The sequence below is a fragment of the Staurois parvus genome, unplaced genomic scaffold (genome assembly GCF_062004578.1).
Source record: "Staurois parvus isolate SC_StPar_1 unplaced genomic scaffold, SC_StPar_1.0 ptg000429l, whole genome shotgun sequence".
NCBI lineage: Eukaryota > Metazoa > Chordata > Amphibia > Anura > Ranidae > Staurois > Staurois parvus.
In genome coordinates this window covers 1,614,089-1,636,359 of record NW_028318225.1, presented here as the reverse complement: position 1 = coordinate 1,636,359, position 22,271 = coordinate 1,614,089, and the positions used below count along the sequence as shown (strand labels likewise).

At 40.6% G+C, this 22,271-nt stretch overlaps 1 protein-coding gene across 1 annotated transcript in view; it reads left to right on the top strand.

Moving 5' to 3' along the window:
• The window catches only part of ELP2 (elongator acetyltransferase complex subunit 2), a 199,041-nt gene that overhangs the window by 15,232 nt on the left and 161,538 nt on the right, over nt 1-22,271 (top strand). The window contains exon 3 of the mRNA XM_089687543.1: nt 19,786-19,856. Within this exon, the coding sequence (XP_089543669.1) occupies nt 19,786-19,856 (71 nt within the window). The remainder of the gene's footprint in view (nt 1-19,785; nt 19,857-22,271) is intronic.

Below are 22,271 nucleotides of genomic sequence, written 5' to 3'. Positions count from 1 at the left end.
GTTTTTGAGATGTCGGAGAAATTGCTCAAACATCAATGACTTTAGAATGGAGGCTCAGGACCTCTATAGAAGATTTAGAGAAAGGGGATATTCTCACTCCCAAATTAGAAATGCTCGAAGACGGGCATATCAAACTGACCGTGAGGATTTATTATCTCCTAAAAAGGATGTAAAGGCTAAACCGAGTGATCAACCTGTTAGAATGATAACCCAATTTGGAGCCCAATGGCAAGATGTAAAATTGATATTAGAAAAACATTGGAAGATTCTAACTCAATGCCCTAGGTTGAGTAAGATTGTAGGTGAGCGCCCCCAGATGGTAGCAAGAAGAGCACCAAATCTTGGTGACCTCCTTATTCATTCAGATTATCAACCATTAAAACAAACAACATGGTTAAAATCACGTACCAAGGGGATGTTTAAATGTGGAAAATGTCAAATCTGCAAATATGTGGATCGTACGGATTCCTTTTATGACTCAGGAAATAACACTCATTATAAGATTCAGAGTCTCATAAACTGCTCCACAGTGAGAGTATTATATATCTTAACCTGTCCCTGTAAAAAGATGTATGTTGGTAAGACTAAAAGACAACTCAAAGTACGAATAGGTGAACATCTTAGAGATATTAGATCAAATGACCCTGACAGTAATCTTGCCCAACATTACGCCAAATATCATGGAGGTAAACTGGACGGTACAAAAGTAAAAGGTTTCTATGCACTGCACTTCCCACAAAGGAGAGGTGATTTTGATAGAGAACTGCTTAAAAAGGAGAAACATTGGATATATAAACTTGATACACTGTACCCCAAGGGGTTAAATGTGGAATGTGATCTCCAAGTGTTTTTGGAAAAATAGGTATATAGGACTATATATCTGTTTATTGCCATGCGGTGGGCAATTTACGGCAATTTTTTTGTCATTTTTTTGTCTTTATAAAGGGTTGGACTTTAGATTAAATAACCCCAAAATAAACCTATATATATTGGGAATATTAACAAAAGTATGGATGATCTTATGGTATAAGCTTCAATATAGCTCTAAAAAATGTAAAAGGATTGATTGTCTGGTTAATTGTCCCTTAGTACCTCCTCTCTTTGAATAATAACCACACCATAGGATGGATGCCTGAGAATTGGAGTATTTTTGTTGTAATGACCCTTATGAGAACTCTCAGGTTATATTGCCATCTTGTGGTGTCTTTTGGTAATTTATATTGTCTCCTAAAAAACCTGATTCAATGAATAGAATTGTTGATTCTCTGATTTATATCGCCATCTTCTGGTTAAAATGTGATAAAAGCTTTAATTGACTGGTATATTTAATTCATGATCTTTTGATCAATATATGCATTGTTAAAATTGCTAAGCCTCTCCCCTCTCTGGTGTCTCCAGCCGTCTGTCTTTTTAATTATATTCAACAAAGACCAGCAGCTGTGCTAAGTACTTAGCCCCCTTTTTTCTTCCATTAGGAACAATTGCAGGTTAGCTTTTTTGCATAAATGGGTGGGTCTTTACCCACTATAAATAGGAAATTGAAATGCAGTTGTTTCATTGGTCCTGACGAAGCTGAGTGAGATACGCCCATCGGCGAAACGCGTTGACGTCATACGTCAGATACGTCACTTCCGGTCATGCGCATTAGGTGGAACGCACGCTGACCCATAAGGAGGAAGCCATCTTCACATGCCATGAGGCAAGTGTGAGCAGCACAAGCGCCAAGAAGGGGCTGGAACCCGCGGTATATCGGCGGATGTCAGCGGTGGTTCCTTGGCCTCTGTGGCCGTGTATGGCAGTACCCATGAAGGACATCTCTTTCATTCCTAATACCTACAGCACAGGTGGTGAGTGGACTGTTACAGGACAATAGATATATGGTCCTCTGTGATCTATATGACCTATATATCTTATTGAGTGTAAACTCTGTCAGTGACTTCCCACATATAATTTGTCTCACTACAGGATGGGGACATCATGGTGCTTTGTATAGGATACAGGATATACCACATACATCTCAACAGGCAGAAGATCTTTTGGGATGTGTCCTGTTTTTCCTACGAAAGGTGGAGTGTAGTCCACATATAGTGGTGAAGATACCATTTCAAGCAGAGTGCTGCTTTTTGCATCTTTTCTTCCACCCTGGGAATAAATGGGGCATATTTTCATTCAAGAGCTCTAGGATACAGTTGTTTATATTACAGATGAATGGGCCCCAACCACTTGTGCCGGCACAGGAATGTATTGCATCACATATTTGACATTCATGTCTCCCTTCATACAGGCCTGAGGCTTGTTGTTCTCTTTTTGACGCATATTGTGCTTGCTGCATTGCATACATGTGATATTTATATCCATAGTACAATTTTTGGATTCCCTGATTGGGATTCACCATAATGGTATTGTTCTATTTATAATATTCTATATTATGGTATGCCTATGGTATAATTTTTGGATACACCTCTTTTGGGAAGTGTTCACCTATGTGTCTGTGCTACAGGGACATTAGACTCCTGTAGTCATTTTCTCTGTTGCACATGCATTTAGACCGGTCTTGGTGTCATTTTATATGGTTTTAGGTCTGTGTGTATTGTCTCATACTGAGGTGATGGTAAACCAGGGCGAATGCCCATATGTCATATTTATATCTGTGTAATAAAGCATAATTTTTGGAAATTTTTCTGAGTGTCACGTTCTGTTCATAATGTAGCCGCTTTCTCTGTGAATTTCTTTTCACAAATCCCCCTTTTTTTTGAATAGTATTGCGACTATAACAGACTTTTTTTTTTTAACCAAAGGTAGTTTCTAGTTTTCATCTCAATCAGGACATTGTTCTGCCTTCATTTTTCCTAGGACGCAGGGAGAGATCTTTGCATACCTTGGATGTAGTACATGCTATAAGGGTCTTCCTGAAGTTGACAGTGCAGATCAGGAAGTGGGATACTCCTCTTCTCTTTTTTTTTCTTTTCTTTTTTTTTTTGTGCTGTCTGGCCCCAGGAAGAGGCAGGCGGCATCCAAAGCAGCTCTTTCGTATTGGATCCACCAGTTGATCATTCAAAAATCAACAGAATTCTTGGGCGCTGATAACCAAAAATTAGGTCTTATAGCTTGTGAAGACTATAACCACGGCTGCTCGATAAACCATAGGAGACATATGGGAATAGAACAGTAGCTGATAATGCGCGCTATTGGTATAGAACCAAATTAATAGTGACCAGTAAAGTATTAAAAATTAGCAAGGATGATGACAATGTTATCCAGAGTAAAAAAGGATTTTATTATCCACTTGAAAGGAATTAAAACCATTGTTCATAGTCATATGTCCAATGTAAACTAAGGAAAAAGTGGGTGGCAAAACCTAAATGTATGAATGTGGTTAATAAAATTGGCTTACTGCTGAGGAAACGGGCACATCCAGACCAGGGTGCAGGAGGCAGTGAAGAGGAATCCTGTGGGCTGCACTGCTGGAAGATAGGTCGCCAACTGTGAGAAGGTAACACTCACAGAACAGGATGCTTCTTCGAATGTCCCCGGAACTCCCACACCGGAAATGATGTTGCTGTGTGCCAGAAGTGACGTCAGTGAAGCGCAGAAACCAGCAGATGGATTGACAGAGAAGCCAGAGTGCCTGGGGCAGACAGCAACAAGACCTGGTTGCTATGATGACGTGTTTCGCACAGATATGTGCTTTGTCAGTCATTAAGCAACCAAGGAGGACTGAGGTTATAAAGGAGAAAATGGGGTTGTACTATAGCAGGGCAAATTAGCAGTTAAAGGGACCTACCCTCAATATGAATCAAGCCCATTTGTAAGCCAATATTCTAAACCGTCACCAACATACTATAAGTATACAACTATTAAATATATCTAAACACAACAAAAAGTAAACCACAAGATATTTGAGAACTAATTGGTGTGTCATCAGTTAATAAATAATATATGCATATAATTCTGTAAACAAACTGGTCAAAGACATATAAGAATTATTGATTATACCCAATTAGAGAATTCTATATATTAACAAGTTGAACATACTGAAACATATACAATAGCTTATATAATGTAGGGTAGTTCAGGGTCCTCGTTCAATCCATCTGGTGTCATGATGCCTAATTTAAATATCCAAAAGGTTTCCCTTCTACATAGAAGGGAAAATCTTTCATTAACAGTTAGAGATTTTATTGATGATAGAGCTTTATCATCAATACATTATATCGCTAAAACTTCAATTTCCTTAAAATCTTTGTTATGGTATTTGGAGAAAATGATGAGGGACGTCATATTGGTCGTCACCTTCTGTAATGAGTCTGCGATGCTTCCCGACCCGTTTATGTAGCGTATGTTTAGTGCAACATAAATAACATATTCCAAGGAACAAGTAATAAACTGATCAGAAATTTATTTCCTTCGTATGAAAATCTAGAACATCCATGGGGGAGGGATTGGCATGTTAGTCATCCCCTCTTCCAGCATTGAAAAATGCCTGTTCTATTATTGAAAAAAGATTGGATATCTGAGGATAAGCGGTGGTTCTTTGGAAGATTTTACTTTACTTGGGGCAAGAATATTCTTTAAAGTACGACCACGTATAAACGTAACTGTAGGGTCTGTTGGTAATACTGGGCCTAGTTTAAGATATTCTAATGTTTATGAATAATCCCTGTGATGGCTCTAAATTTATTTGGAAAAGCTACTGATGAACCTAATTGAATTAGAGTTGTTAGTGGAGGGCCTGTTCTTTTTTGGGGAGATGGATAGATGTTTAGTACTGGCTTCAGAAACTAAACTCGCCTTGTAGCCCTTTTCAATACATTTTCTTTGTCAAGGTTTCACCCTGTTTAAGATAATCTTCAGTCCTCGAGCAATTACGTCTTAAACGGTGCAACTGGCCTCTCAGAATATTGTTCCGCCAAGCCAGGTGGTGACAACTGTTATAGTGCAGGTAAGAATTGCCTACCGTAGTTTTGCAATGAACAATATTGTGGCCACCATGAATAAGCTCTAAATCGAGAAACAAGTTTTTTTGGATCATGTATCATAAGGTAAATGTGAAACCTAAAGGGTTATCATTGCAATGTAAAGTAAGAAGTTGTCTGGAGAAACCCCCCACCCATCCCCCAGATGATGTACCTGCCATAGAAATTAGGTATATGGCAAAAGGGTTCTTATTCCAGACTTACTTCTCCTCCTAATACCCCATGGTGGTGTTTGCGTAAACGGGGCAAAATTTGCCCCATAGCTGTTCTGTGGGTCTGCAGGTAGAAATCACCAACAAACTGTAGTATCCCCTCCCTTCAATGAAATGAAACGAAACACACCACACCTCCCCCCCCTTCCATTCATACACATACACGGACCCCCCCCCCCCATCCATTCATACACGTACACAGACACACAGGCACTCATGAGGAAGGCATGAAGACAGTGATTTACATACTGACAAGCTTAAACAGGTGCGTTCTCTCTTAACCTATGAGACCTAATTTCCTTTGCTCTTGGGAGGCTCAGACACCTTGTTTAGAGCAGAAGCACATGGAGAGGCACATGTGCTTCCATAAATTTGTTAAATTTTTATAACTTTTGTTTTTATTTCTTATTGTTTTACCTACATTGAACTGTTATTTATCTTACTTTTTACATTGTATTTTTTGATGCAATAAAATCACACTTTATTTTTATTTCCCCCACAGTTACTACCTTTTGTACCACTAGCCCCTCCCTCCTAGATTGTAAGCTCCAAGGAGCAGGGCCCTCCTATCCCTCTTGTATTGAACTGTATTGTTACTGTACTGTCTCCCGTTATATTGTAAAGCGCTGAGCAAACTGTTGGCGCTATATAAATCCTGTATAATAATAATATTTTGCCGGCTGTTAACTATCCAAAATCACCTAAAGACACTAGAAATTATTTGTCGCAGAATATTCCACATTGTGGGTTTTTTTTTTTGGGATAGAGAGTGTGAAAGAGTTAAAACTTTTGTGAGGTTTGTTTTGTTTTGAATTTCTTTTGTCAATATTTTTTCCCCTTGCATATTGGGAAACAAGAATGCTCAAGAGCAATGCAGACCGCATAAAGACTCAAAAAAGGTACTCTGTGCCATGCGGTCACTAAACTACCTACGGCTAGTGGTGGTACCTTCAATTGCCAATACAGGAGAGAGCCAGTACACTAGATAAATTAAAGTGTTTCTAAACCCGCAACAGTAAAATCAGTCTGTATATGCAGTGAAGCATGCTTGTTATACTCACTGTAGAACCTAAGGGGTTATTCCTCCACATTGTGTAAAATGGCTGTTTGATCTGGTCTTCTTTGATCCTCCCCTTTTTCTACTGTCCCCAATCCATCTCCTGATAGAACAGATCCTTGGGGCAAGCTGCACATGCTTAGTTTTGGTGTGTATTGCTAGAGTGTTATTGTTTATCTTGAGAGATTACATGTGATCAGGACAGGGCCAATCAACGCTGTCCAGACAGAGGGTTGGAGGTTATGTGGGCTCATAAGACATTCAGGGGAGAATGAAAATTCTTCCTATAACCAGTGCTGGACACTGACAAAAGTCACAAGACTGCTCTAACTACTGATGAAAAAAGGTATTTATCAGTTTATATTTACTAGAATAATGGCATTTCCATGTTCTGTGTACTGTGGAAAACCAGATATAGTAAATGCAGGGTCCTGGGTTTACTAACATTTTAACATTCATAGCAGAAATCCCGAGTGTGGCTCAGGGTTAATTTCCAGTACCAAAAGCAGTAACCCCGAGCCACACTCGGGATTACACTGTAGTCCTTGTTCTGCGATCCCCCGATCCTTACCTTGTCCTGCGATCCCCCGATGTCCTCCGGCTGATTCCGTCATCTCTCTTCCGGGTTCCCTTCCCTGCAAGCGTCACAACGCAGGGGGATGGAACCAGTGGGAGATGGAAAAAAATAAAATAAAAACATGACATACACACAATACATTGTAATCTGATTGGATTACATTACTGTATCAAACTATTTCCCCTAAATTTTGTCCCTAGTGCTTTGTCCTGTGCCCTACCTGCACTTTTACTGTTCTTTCTGCCTGGAAACTGAGAAAAGTCCATGGCGTCCAAAAAGTGCCCCTTTTAGGTCAAAAGCAGTTTCAGACCAGCTAGAGAACAGCGATAGTGAATTAGAATCACCTGCAGAACTGAGCAATAGCGATTCATGGGGAAATTCGTCATCAGACACTGAAAGTGACGACAGCGACGATTCTGCTACTGAGCTCAGTGATGCACGAACTTGGTGCTCTATTTCAAATTTCAGTGTTTTTGGTTTGATTACTATTTTTTATAATTTATTATATTATTTATGATTTCGTGTTTTAAACTTTATCATACCGGGAAAGTTTACTAGACTTTTGTTTTGGACTGATTTAAGTGAGCTATTCCTAAGAATTACAAGCCTACATTATAAAACAGCAATTTTACTGAAGGTCCATTAGAAACTAGTCTCTGATGAAATTTCAGTAAAATTGCTTTTTTTTTTTTTTGTGTGTGTGTTTGTGTGCTGCTGGCTCTCTCCCTTGCAATGAATAAGAACCTGACAGTTTTGTAACCAGTCTTCATTTTGTCCGAAGCTTAACTTGTAGCCATTTTTTTCATATTTGGATAGATTGAAAATCAACATTTCTGACAGATATTTAAAGAATATGTTCCCCCAACATTTCATATTCCTGATACGCATCTGAAAAATATGCTTGTGTTAAAAAGTATCCTGTTCTCTTTTCATTGCTTCTTCTGTGTGAAATCTCAGGTGTTCCTGCCAGTCCCCCTGCTTGCCTATTAAAAATTTATCACACTAAACATGAGAGCACATTCTTTCCAGGATGGTCAATTTTCTGGCTGTGCTGGGAGAACAGCCTGCCTCTTCTCTTCCAAAGGCCAAGACTTGTGCTGACACTCCCCCCTGCAAAGCCATTCACTGGGAAGATCAGTGTACTAGAAAGATTTTCTCTTTCCTCTTGTTCCTGTGGTGCCTGTACAGGAAAAATAAAAATATTAAAATGTTAGTAAAGGCTAATGACAATTATTCTTAAAATGCTGCCTCACCCTCCTACCTATCCTGCATAACCTGTATAAAAAAGCAGTGTTTTTTTGGTGTTTTTTTTTCTCCTGTCTGTCACAGTCTTGTGATCCAGCAGCTCTGGATCCTCTGTGTAAGGGAGCCTTTGACAATCATTACAAATTCCTGGAGCTGCGATGTCATCCAATAGACCTTCATTGCCCCTCTGTTGTATGCTGTCCCTCTTGTCCCCTGCAGCAGCCTCTCTTGGACAGGGAGCTGGAGCTCTAGTATCATGTGACTTGACCGGATTAAAAATAGGTACTTACACTACCCTTCTTTTTTGTTGTTTTGTTTTTTTTTATACAGGCAATGGAGGATTGGTAGGAGGAGGGAGAGGCCACATTTTTAAGAAATGGCTATTGACCTTGTTTTCCACTTTAACACCTCAATATACAGTTGTAGTTCATTTACACTTTATATAATTCTGCACCACCAATCTATTGATTCGTTACTGCTGCTGCAGTACATAAAAATAATTTCTTCTAAGTGGTTTAGCAATTTAGCTTCCTAGTGGCGGACAGTAAATCATCATCACATCTGTCCATTGAGCAGGGAGCTGATCTTAGAAGCAACAGTGATAAATAAGGATGTAGAATGATTTTAATGACAAGCAGAGATGTGTATATCACAGGATTAGATTATTTATTATTCATTTATTTCAGGTACTTTATATAGCGCCGTCAATTTATGCAGATATATATATATATATATATATATATATATATATATATATATATATTGTACATTCACATCACTCCCTAACCCTCAAGGGGCGTACAATCTAAGGTCCCTAACTCACATTCATACATACACATACTATGGACAATTTATACAGGATCCAATTAACCTACCTGCATGTCTTTGCATGTGGGAGGAAACCGGAGTACTCGGAGGAAACCCGCGCAGGCACAGGGAGAACATGCAAACTCCAGGCAGGTGGTGCTGTGTTTGGGAGTCGAACCAACGACCCTAGTCCTGCCAGGCTGGCCAAAATGACAAATCCATTAGAAGGTTAAATAGGTAAATATGTATTTTTAGCCATTTGCTAAGGCTGTGTCAGGATTTTTTAGAAGTTTTTGAGTATTGTTAGAAGTGTACTGCAAGCATTTCACACCTTCAGGTGTTTTTGTTTAGCCAGTAGAAAGCATTAGATGGAGGATATTAGGGGTGGAGAGTTGGTGTTTGAGCAGAAAACGTATGACAAAATGCTCGGCAAACACCCAATCTGCCAAAAATAAGTTACTGTCATTTTTTGAGTGAACAGTGTATTGCTACAGGAGACAGAATGCTCAGTCCTGAACAGGGGCCATTGAAATTAATGGGATTTGCCCTGTTGAACATTTTAGAGCTTCAAGCAGAAAATTGTCCATGTGTGAACGGAGCCTTAAAGTTCCGTTCTAAATGGTAGTTCAGTGCTACAATCACATCTAGAAACTTGTTTTAGGCTTGGTTCATACTAGTGTGGTGAGATCTTCATGCAGTTTGCAGTGCAACTATGTAGTGTGCTTGCGTGTGACATTGATCCGACTTCAGTGTGACTTTACTTGAGCTACTTTTAGGGCATTTGTAGCACATAGTGCAGCCCATTAAAGTAAACAGATTGTCCTATGGGTCACGTGCATTTATACATGTTAAAAACGTGAAAAAAAAAAGTGAGCAGGAACGCGCATTTCTGTTACGCTCATTTGTGAATGGAATGTGGGAAGACAGCTTTTAGGCAGCAAGGATGACCTAGGAGAGGTGAGGGTAAAAAAAAAAAAAAAAAAATTATCTTCCAAAAGTCTTGTAAGAGTCACTTCTTATCTAATGCTGATGTGACTTCTGTGAGTTACCATAGAAGTCTGTAGTGCTGAAATTGCACTGGAGTCGCACCAAAGCAATGCAGGAACCTTTTTCCAAAATTGCACTGGGCTGAGGCTCATTGATTAGGATGGATGCTGTTGAAAACAATGCGATTTCCCTTCTCATGTAACTTTGTGACTCAAGTTGCTTTAGAAGTCACAGTAGAGAGAAAAGGGGCTTACAGTAGAAGAAAAGGCAAGGTAAAAAATAGCCCTGGAGGTAAATATAGCATTAATTTTGCATTGTGTGCTGTTTGAATACTTAAAATCCCCATGAAAATACCTTTTTCCTGCTGTCAACATGGCAGAATACATATGAAGGTAGCCCCACCTACTTCTGTCCACAGGACCATTACAAAGCTATAAAGTGTTAACACCCACACAACCAGCATAGATTGGTGCCAGAACAGAAAATATACCAGGTACATATGTACATATACCTGATAGGAGACTGAAATGATGAGGTCGGCCTCACTTGTGTCACTAGCCCTGACCCCACTGGAGTTGGAACAGAGGGAGTCTAGGACCCAGGGGAACAAGAGCGCCAGTAGTTGTTGTTTGCAGCCCTGTTGAAAAAGTCCGGATGTGACGAAACGCGTCCGGGGCATGTGACGTATTGACGTTTCTGGAAGTGCCGTGGCGGCCATCTTGGGTTCTGGAACACACGGCTGTGTATACCCTTGAGACTTCCATCTACCACCTGGCTCTCCTTCAGAGTTGTAAGGCCATTAACTTGAAGCTACCGCTTTAGAGTGATGTTGTCTTGACTGTGTCACTATATGGAAGCTAATCTCATCGTTTTTTAATGTAAGTTGCTACAATAAAATCTGTGTGTTATTTTATACAAACACTGACCCCTGGTCTGTTTATGAGGTCTATGGGAGGTGTCTGGAGAAGATGAGTTATATATTGTCTTGAGGCAATCCCATCCTTACTATGGATCCTATGCTGATTTTATCTATCTTAGGGTAATTATGCACTTTTACTATATTGTGTGCAGTGGGCCTATTCATTAAATTGTTGCAATTTGAACATTTCACGATTGCTGTGGCACTTTTGCATGTGACACGTGTGGCACTATTATTTAAAACCGAGGATAATGCACTATGTTTAGATTTTTTATTTTCGAGGTATGTGAAGATTTTTTGGAGTTCATCATCATATCTGCCTTGGGATCTGGATTATTGTGAAATCACTTGCAAGTGTGTTTTTTTGGACTTTATTTTGGACTTTATTTGGACATTGAGTTGTATTGATATTATTGATGTGTTTATTCATTTATATCAAGTCTTCTTTATTATTTATATTGAGGTCTTCTAGATTGCCAGGCGTGCACCAGAGCAAGGCAGGTAGTGAGGGTAAGAGACAGGAGCAGTGTCATGGGAATAGCCAGGGTCATCAACAGTCGGGCAGCGTGGTACAGAATCAGTAGGAAAGCCAAGGACAGGAGCAGAGCCGACGTCAGGAACCAGTATCAATCAGGAGAGCAATCAGAGTCAGGTGAGAAACAAGCTGGGTCAGCAACAAAGGAATCCCACAGAAACGAGCAGGACACGGGGGAGCTGAAGACCAGTCAGCATCTAACATGGGCAGAGACGCTCTTTAAATAGGCTGTCTGGCACCAATCTTCGCCGTGCGCGATCACGCATTTCTGCACGCATGCGCTCAACCGACAACTCTTCTCTGGGAGTTCCTATGCGCATGCGCATTTCTAATCGCGATTCGTCCTGCCGGAAATTCCTTACAACATATATCATTTTTCAGTTTTCCTTGTGCCAACATGAAATGGGCTGTTTTTTCGCTGTCACCAATTTATAGCTTTTCAGTGGTCTTGTGGTTGTAAGTAAGCAGGGCTACTATTACGCGTATGATGCCAGGAAAGAAAAATTACTAGGCAAGTATTATACAATTTTCGAGGTTTTTTGACTGTTTGTTAATGCTGCCATGTTACAGCTAATCCTCTGGACTGGTTCTTTCTTCTGAGAGCTGTGAGAAAATTTCATGGAGGATTGACAAAACGAAAGGAAGGATCCAACATCCACAGGGCTTTTGAATAGGTATTGAGGCGGCTCCGCTTCCAGGTGTAGGTGCTACTGGAGGTATTTAGCCATATGCAATGCGCCTGTATGGTGGCAGCGTCTGATAGGAAATCTTGTCAGAATGAGCGAAACCTTAGGATCAACTGGTAAATTCTTCATTATCTTCAGTAACTTTAAATAAAAAATGAGCTTATGTTGAATGAGCATATTTAACGGGAAACTTGCATAATATCGGTTATCTCTTTTTACTGAGTGGTTTGTGTGGCGTGGAAGCTGTTCTGCTATAAAGTCAGCTGATCACTTCTACAGCTCCCAAAAGTGTCATTTTACAAAAGCATTCTGCAAGCAGTATTATCTTTCCATTACACTATTGCTTGACATTGATTTGTTTGTTTTACTGCCTTCTTGTGGTGTTATTTATTTTTATTGGGTTTTGTATTGAAAAGTAAATTCTCAAACATTTACTTCAAGTGTTTTTGCTTCTTAAAGTGGAAGTCTGGTGCAAACCTATCTAATCTCACACCTGCTTTCTCTTCCCCATTCTAAGTCCTATACTAACCATAGAAGAAAGATGTGTATACCTACCTAATCTAAGAACGCTCCTGTCCAGCCTCAGAAGAGAGGAGGGACATCAGGCAATGGATGCCCTACAGTAAGCCTTTGGATGGTGTCATCACCCAGGCATTGCAGCAATCTCTCCTCTCATCTGATGATAAAATTATTATTTTTTTAACAAAATCTGTTTATTGTGAGTACAAAGCAGTATAGGCAACTGCTCAGCAGAACATGGTGCAATTATAAAAATACAAAATTGACAAATAAAACAAACCAAGGACTCTGCCGAAACCGAGGGGTTAAGAGCAGATAATTTGGCCAGGGTGAAATAAATTCTATGTAGAAATTAGAAATGAATAAGTCTGTCCCTTTTCTGAGACTAAATGAGGAAAGGGGTAGTTTCATATATCCTCCCAGTCCACCCCCTGCAGATCAGGGACATCAACTGCCCACTTAGCCCGACACTCGATAACCAAGTAAGGAGAGGTTAGAAAGAGTTCTTTATAAATTGCAGATAACGGCTTCTTTGGGGAGTCATCCTATAACCTGTTTTCAATCAGGAGGGAGGAAGCCTCTGTTTGAAGAGCACCAAACTGAGAGTTAAAGGCATATCATGGCCGAAGGTATTGAAAAATATAAACAGGGAGGGCAAACTACAGTTTTAGCTCATCAAAAGTAAGCTTTCTCCCACCACTGGTAATGTCTCCCATGGTTTCAATTCCTTTTAGATTCCCACAGTGCTGGATTGGGTAAAGTAGCGAAGTAGACAAGAGTTCATCCAAAGCTTAGAGGCTGGAGAAGTGACATCCTGACAGAAGCTTTGAAGGTGAAGAATATGGTCCCAGGCCATGAGAGTCTTTCATAGAGCCAGTAATGGGAAAGTTCTCTCTAGCTCCTCAATATAACAAACATTTTAGACACTCGTATGAGTCCTCCTGTTCCCACTGTTCCATTAAATGGCTTCTTCTGTAGAAGAGGACCCCCAAATAAACGAGCTAAAAAGGCCATGAATTTTCTTAAAGACTTGTGGGACCTATACTGGCACATTATTTTCCCAGTTCGAGAGAGGGGCATGCTTTCATTTTACGTTTGAAAAAACAGATGAATGGCAGACGATTAAGGGTAACGTAACTGGAGCCATGAACTGTACCCCTAGATAGGTAAATTGCGAGAACCATTAAAGTCAGAGCTGACTGCCGCCGTTTGAGCCCCTGGATGTAGAGGAAGGATAATTGACTTGGTTCAGTTGACCTGCAATCCAGAGAACAGAGCAAACTCAGACAAAATATGGGAAACTGCCCATAAAGAGGGGCCCAAGTCCAAAAAAAGATTGTCCTTGTAAAGCGCAAGACACTCCTGGATGCCTCCTGTTTCCATTGCACCCACCTTAGGAGAGGATCTAAGCGTGGTTTCTAAAGGCTAGATCATGAGAGGTTCCCGCTCCTGATGGTGAAAAAGGGGAAAAAATGAATGATTTTTATGGCTATTTTAGAGTAACTATATAAAACATGGAAACCCAACGAGGAAAATTCAGTTAAATTCTCATATGTTCCAGCACTAAATTCAGAATATTGACAATTGATGGAGTCAAAAGCCTTTGCTATGTTTAAATACACCACAACTCTTGTATTTGTGTTGCAATGCGGGATTGGGGATGTTCAAACAGCCTCCAGAGATTGGTATCAGTGGACATTCCCGGCATAAAGCCTGTTCGAAGATAACACTGGCCAATCTAGTCGCTAGGAATTTAGTTAGGATTTTAAGATTAATATTTAGTAAGGCAATGGGCCTGTACAAGGAGCAGCTGGTTGGGGTCCTTGTCTGGGTTGGGGAACAAACCACATAAGCCTCTAACACGGAAGGCGGGAGAGTAGTGTTATCAAAGCAGTAGGCATACAATGACTTCAATCTGGGGATAAGTGACTCCAAATTAAGTTTGTACCACTCAGTAGAGAATCCATCTAGTTCAAATGACCTATGCTGCGGAAGAGAATGAATAGCGGCTTCAGTCTCCAGATCAGTTATTTTTGCCACCAACCACCCTCTCTCGTCCTCCAACAGGGTTGGCATCTGAAGGCGCGAGAGTAGCGCCAGCAATGTGTTTCTATCAAATGGTGAAATAGCAGAATAGAGAGGGGTATAATATTGGACTAAGATGCCCATGATAATGGTAGGGTCAGTAGTAAATTCCCCAGAAGCTGATTAAATATATGGGATATTAGTAAGCATCCTTTGATCAGTTGTCAGTATAGCTAGCAGTTTGCCATTTTTGTCACTGTTTTCGAACAGAGACTAATCCCACCACAAAAGTGAGGCATTAGTGAGAGCAGTCATATGAATAGAAAGTAAGTGTCTTGATTCCAGAAGGGCAAAATAAGCCTCCCTTGTAGTGTCATTCGCATAGGCTTCCTCCCAGTTCCTGGGATTGCAACTCCTGCTGTACCATATTGCGATCTCTTCTAGCAAGCAGCCTTAATTGCAGAGATATATTCACCCTGCAAAAGCACTTTAAAAGCATCCCACATTACATGTTCCTTGGCAGATTGAGAATTAGCCAGTAGGCCTCTAAAGTGACTGCAACCTGTTTGGCCACCTGTTCTTTTTTTTCAATAGGGATGCACTGATATTGGTATCTGTGCTGATATCGAGAATAGTCATAAATACTCATACTCCTGAAAATACTCGATACCTCACCGATACTTTGCGGTGCGATTTGCATTAATGGATGCAAATTGAACCGCAAGGATTGGCATGTGATTCCTGTCCATATCGCACACGTTTCACCACTACTCCTGTGTGAACCCAGGCTTGTCATTGCCCGAGTTCACACAGGAGCAGTGCGGGAAACCTCCCTGCAGGCATCCCATGCTGAGTGTCAGTGGTAAGAGAGGAGAGAACGCGGCGGGGATTTGAGATTCCTGCCGCTTTCTTTCCTCCTTGCAGCGATGACAGTTCGGGCTTGACAGCATCTGACTGGTCACCTCTGGTTTCTACAACAAAAAAAAACTGATGCCAAAAGGCATGTGAACTGCAATGGATGTGCACATTGATGTAATCTGAATTTTGTTTTCATCAGTTTTTTGTTAGCAAAAAAAGTGACTAGTGGATAATGCTAAAAGGGGCCTAAAGGGTTTAGTGGATTAGGGGCCTTTTTACATTTGCCTGCCCACTAAACCGCAGTGCTTTGGTGTGTGAACAGCAGTCTGTTTTGGGTTACCATGATGTGCGGCAGGGCTGGTGTGATGCGTTTTTTTTTTTTTGTCAAGTGACATTTCATTCATGTCCCCTTACAGCAACGCAGTGTGTTGCACTTGCTGTGCAGTGACATGTAGGGCCATCCAGTGAGATGATATGCAAACATGTTGCATTTAGTTTTGTATACAGTCAGTTCTTCAGTTTTGCATCATATTTGTCTGTGTGTGCGCGATTTATTATGGTTTTGTGTTAAATAATTGAATAAGCACCTGTGCGACTATCATGGTATGTACAAAATCAGCAGTACCATCTTTTATACTCCGGTCACATCGGGTGCAACTTGGCATGCGATTTGCATGCCATGTGACTTGCAAATCGTATGCCAAGTCGCACCCAATTGTCCGCAATTAGAGCGGTCAAATCGGTGCAGTTCTGACTTGGTCGGAGCCGCACAGATTTCTAAAGTAGTACATGTACTACTTTTGGTGCGATTTTGCAAAGACTTCTGTGTCAAATGTCTTGCAAATTGCACATAAAATCAGCATCCCACCCGACTTTGAAATCATGCAACTTCACTGTAAGTTGGGCTTGATGTGACTGGGGGGTTAGTGCCTGGTCATAACGGTATAATTTGGGAATTGTAATTGCACCTGAAATTGCATCTAATGAATGTAAATGTCAGTGTCTTAACATTTGTTATTTGCTGCAGCATGATTTCTAAAGTATTGCATTGCATACTTGCATTACTTTTTTCTGCAGTTTTTTGCGATTTCACATACATAGAATATAATGGAAATCTAATTGCAAATTGCAAGAAATCATAGAAAAACTTCACAAGCAGCAGTAAAGTCTTCAGGAATCGCACCTGAAACCGCACTGAAATTGCACACAAATCGTGCGATTTTAAATCTCAGCATTGTGACCGGTGCCTTTATTTATTCCAGGTACTTATATAGCGCTGTCAATTTACGCAGCACTTTACATATATATTGTACATTCACATCAGTCCCTAACCCTCAAGGGGCATACAATCTAAGGTCCCTAACTTACATTCATACATACACATACTAGGGCCAATTTAGACAGGAGCCAATTAACCTGCCAGCATGTCTTTGGAGTGTGGGAGGAAACCAGAGTACTTGGAGGAAACCCGCACAGGGAGAACATGCAAACTCCAGACAGGTGGTGCCATGGCTGGGATTTGAACCATTGACCCTAGTACTGCCAGGCAGAAGTGCTAACCATTTAGCCACTGTGCTGTGGTGACCTAATTTTGTTCTGGGTTTCGGTAGGGGTAGGAATGGTTGCGTGTATACATTCAAGCGTAAAATATGCATGGAAAAAATTGGTTCAGCTATTTAATGTTGGGGATGCAACAGCATGTACTATATACAGTATTGTGTGTTAATATCACTTGACCAGTAGATGGCACTGTACACTAAGGTTACCAGTTGTGCATATCTTTAAAACTTGTTGGTTCTCTCTCTTCTCTCTCTCTTTATAACCAAGATGTCTGCTGTTAGTTTTCTGAAATGTTTTGTATGTTTGCAACTTAAGCCACACAAGTAAACCAAGTTCTGCCTCATCACAAGCCACTAGTGTCTTCTCTAACACATAACCAACATTTAAAGTGTTATTTTGGAGGCAGCCCAAGATTGCAACATTTCCATCCTTTCCTTATGCAGGCCATAGACGGTTCGTTTATCAGCCAAATTTTCGTCGCAAAGAATAATCGGCCGATATTCGCACCGTCAGTGGGGCAATGTCGTCGGCCGATTTTCGCAGTTCCTCCTCATTTCTTTTATCTGTCATGCTGGAAAATTTATGAAAAATGGCCGATTTTCGTAATCATTGGTGGCAACAGAACGACCGGTTTTTCGGCTGAAAATTTGGCCGATAAATGAACCGTCTATGGTCTGCATTACTTTATCTATTTTCATGATGTTTCTGATGGATTTAAAATGGCGACGAGAAGTCTTTGGGACAGCTATATGCAAGAGTAATACGTTTACGATCAATTCTTATTAACCCCTTTTGTCACTGGTCAAATGTAAGGGCTTCTGTGAAAATGACAGGAATGTTTGGATGTGTGCTATTAAATATGTAGTGGTGTGGTCAATGTCTGACTGCATTGTAATGATATCCACAAAGGGGAGTCTGTCACAAAGCACGATTAGTGTGTTTCCGCTGTGGTGGAAACACTCATTGACCAATTTGATGTGCCAGGCCTAGAACATTGGTTCTCAACCTTCCTAAGGCCGTGACCTTTAATACAGTTCCTCGTTTTGGTGACCCCCAACCCTATAATTATTTACCCAGTAATTATAATTCATGAAGTGTCGTTTTACCTCTAATACTGCTGCTTTCAACGCAGTAGCTGCTTTCAACGCAGTAGCTGCTTTCAACGCAGTAGCTGCTTTCTACACAGTATAATATATGTTTTTTCCGATGGTCTTAGGCGACCCCTGTGAAAGGGTCATTCGACCCCCAGGTTGAGAACCACTGCTCTAGAACAATGAGTTGCTGCGCTGTGATTAGGATGCAGCCTTGGAGAGGCTGCTTCTAAGGGAGCCTTCATAACCACATACCTTTCTTAGGTTGGTTAACAAAGAAGCTGTCTGATTTGAATACTACAATGTTGTACACACTGATTAGATTGCAAAATAAATAAACACCGTCATAACTTTGTAGATGTTTAATTTAGTCTGTCAGATTAAACATTTATCCTGGGTTCACACTGATGCGGTTCGGAATTCGCAGCGGTTTCTGTGCAAATTCCGCACCGCATCACAATCACACCCCGTTCATGCGAACCGCTGCGGGTGTGTATATTAAGTTAACAACACTCCGAAATCGGTCTGCAAAACGCGGTGCGATGTGCAGAATCGGATCACATAGGTGTGAATACCCATGCGATCCAATTCTAGTGCGCACCACAAAAAGGGTCCTGCAACATTTTTGGTGTGGATGCGGTGCGATTTGAGCCATACAAAATGTATGGCTCATATTGCACCACACAGAATTCGCATTTGATTTTGCATAGGAATGCGGTGCGGTTCCTGTGCGAATCACATGCGATCTGCCGCACTGCACAAGTGTGAATCCAGGCTCAAAGCAGACTTCCAGCCAATAATAACAAAACAGAAAGAAAGAAATTACAAAACCAGATTTTGTTGCAATATTCCCCTTCATACAAAATTTTCCTCCAAAAAGGTTTTTTTTTTTTGTTTTTTTTTCATGACACAAAATCTCCTCCGTCTAAGTGGCCTCGATCCTCCTCTTTTTGGGTCCCCTGCCAGTATTCCTAGCTCCTCCTCTTCTCATTGTGCCATCATAGGAAGCTGCTTCTTGTTGTGGCACAGCTGCGGGCTTGATCCTGGGCTCTGCTGTCTCTGTCCATTAACACGGACCACAAGGCTTGACCCCGCCCCACGCTCCTTTTCATTTGACTGACAGTGGCAGGAACCAATGGCTCCCACTGCTCTCTCAGCCAAGTCTCTGAGAATAGAGGCGCTGCAGATGGGCACTATGCTGGATCGAATGAGGGATCATGTAGATATAAGGGGGGTGAGGGTGCGAAACAACCAAGAAGGGGTGACCTAAACATTGTTTACCCTAATGCAAGGCAAGTCTAGGCTTTACAACCTCTTTAAGCCACTTACTCTGAGCCCAGGTCATCCTGCGCCTGCTCCAGTTTATGACTGCAGAGTGAAAGAAGAAACAGCATAGTGTTGAGTTCATCTTTGTCACTCATCTTTCTCTTCCTATCCGCATGCTTCTGGTCAGCACATGAACGGATTGGCTCCTTGTACTGCTTCTTCCTTTAACACTCCAACCCTGCTGTACATGGAGTGGAAGAGGCTGATGGTAGGGTAAATTCAGGTACTTAGACCGCTTACATTAAAAAATAAACTTAATGATGCATTAGTGACTAAAGAGCTGCATTCATTTTTCTGTTCAAGTGTTCAACTTTACCTGATATAATGTACAGTGCTGAGCAAACTGTTGGCGCTATATAAATCCTGTATAATAACTGATACTTTTATTTCATTTTTTTACTTAAGGTGCTGAAACTGAGCTTGTATCTGGTGGATCTGATAAAAAAGTGATCATTTGGAAGACAAAGAAGTTCCAGGTAACCATGCATTAGGCTATTAAAATGTATACTATACCTACGTAATATTACTAAAGTATAAACAAGGAAAGTGGTGTAAACCCAAAAAGCATTAGCCAATTATTGCTAATCCCAACTTTGAACATGCTTTTGTTCCAGTATTAGTTATGTACAAAGCATACACATAGTGGAAGTGCAGATGTGTCTAAAGCTGCCTGTTCTGTTGGATTAAATCCTCCTTCACCCATGTAACCCCCTGCCATGATCATCTTCTGGTGTGGCAAGGGTTAATAGAACTATAGGAGCTGTCAGAGACTCTCATCAAGAGTACCCAACTATACCTGCAAGGCAAGCTCTCCCATCTATTCATGTCTCCATGCTTTATTTTGTCAAGAAATCACCTTTTGTTTGAAAAAAATGCCCCTTCCTAGCATTTCTAGCTGTGACCATCTTGAGCAGGGCAAATGCTTGATGAAGCATTTACTTCCTGGAATCCATCTGCCCCAAGCTCATGCAGGCAACAGGGTGTGCTTAGCTGAGAGAGTTCTTCCTCCTCTCCTCCAAGGGAAAGAAAAAAAAGTGCCCATAAAGACTCTTGGGATGTATGACTTACTTTTTGGCCTAGGCCAGAAACCAGGAAGCAGCTAAAGAAATGTGTAAAAAAAAAAAAAATAAATAAAATAAAAATGAGACAAGAAAATATAGCAGTAAAAGGGTTTAAGTTGTTTTAGTTCTTCCAAAATATATTTATGTAACCTATGTTTCGTCTCACCTTTGGGTTGTCTAGCCATGTTACCTTTGTTTCAGAAATGCTTTCCACGTTCTATTTAATAGGGTCATTTGAGTGCTGTGCAGAAATTCTGCCAGTGCATTTTTTTCTGCTTGTGACAAACTTAATGTGATAGTAAAGGCAATAAAAAAAAATTATAGGCATGTTATACTGAAAATATGTGTGTGTGTAACTTGCGAGCCACTAAAATATTCCTCTGGATCGCTAACATTTATCACGTACTCAAACTGTGTAAAAAAGACCATATAACTAAAAAATGTTGTGCTCCCAATCTCTAACAAACTTATAAATTAATGACTTCAAATAATATACCATACATAAATAAATGAATATCAAGTTAAATGTGATGTGAATCAAATAAAATAAAAAAAACAGTCCCATTACTCAAATAGTCCAAAAAAAATTTTTAAAATCAACTTCAGTAGTTTTAAAATTATTGCATTAGACATATTGCTATATGTTATCATTTATTGTTTTTTTAGAAGTTTATATATTTTTATATTAATTTTATTATTGTTTTTTAATTATTTAGGATTATTTGTTGTGTATAGAGATATTTAGCCTGTGTGAGCCGTAAGACATTTTTTAGTTATATGGTCTTTTTTACACAGTTTGATTATGTGGTAAATGTTAGCGATTCAGAGGAATATTTTAGTGGCTCGCAAGTTACACTTATGAGGAACATCTAATCTACCCATATGAAATTTTTATCATTTTTTTAAGACCGAGCTTTCTTTTGATAGTATTTAATCATCTCCTGGGTTTTTTTTATTTTTTGCTAAACAAACCAAAAACAACTGAAAATTTTGAAAAAAAAATTTTGTTCTTAGTTTTTGTTACAAAATTTTGTAAATAAGTGATTTTTCTCCTTCACTGATGTGCGCTAATAAGGCTGCAGTGATGGGCTCTGATAGGCTGCACTGATGAGGAGGCACTGGTAGGTGGCACTGATTGGCATTGACAGGCATCATTGATGGGCACTGAAAGGCAGCACTGATAGGCAGCACTGACTGGCACTGTTAGGTGGCACTGATAGACGGCACTGAAAGGCAGCTCAGATGGGCACTGATATGTGGCATTGATGTGGCACTGGCAGGTGGCATGGATGAGCACTGAGAGCTGGCAATGATTGGCACTGACAGGTGGCACTGCTGGGGCTACACTGATCATCAGGGCACACTGATCATCAGTGCCCTGATGATTAGTGTACATGTCCCCTCTGAGGAATGCCCATTTACCAGCTCTCCTCTCCTCCCGAGCGGTCAGCGTGACAGCTCATGAACAGACATGCCTATAACTGGCATTTCCTTATTTACATGCGATCAGCTGTGATTGGACACCGCTGATCACCTGACCGAGCTGACATCTTCGGCTCTTTCCGTTGATAGGTGATCCGCTGTGTCTGAGGGACACAACGCACCACCGATTGCCGCGCTGCGCGCCCCTGGAGCCGCGCCTGTGCGGTTAGAGTGGAAGGACGTCATATAACGTCCTCCCAGAACAAGAAAACCGCCTTGTGCCCATCATTTCCTTATATGGCAGGTGGGAGGTGGGTAAAGCTGAAAAAAAACTTTTTTTTTGTTTTTTACATTTTGGATAGAGTGAAGAGAGATTAGAACACCTGTCCTTTTATTTCTTTCGCCTCC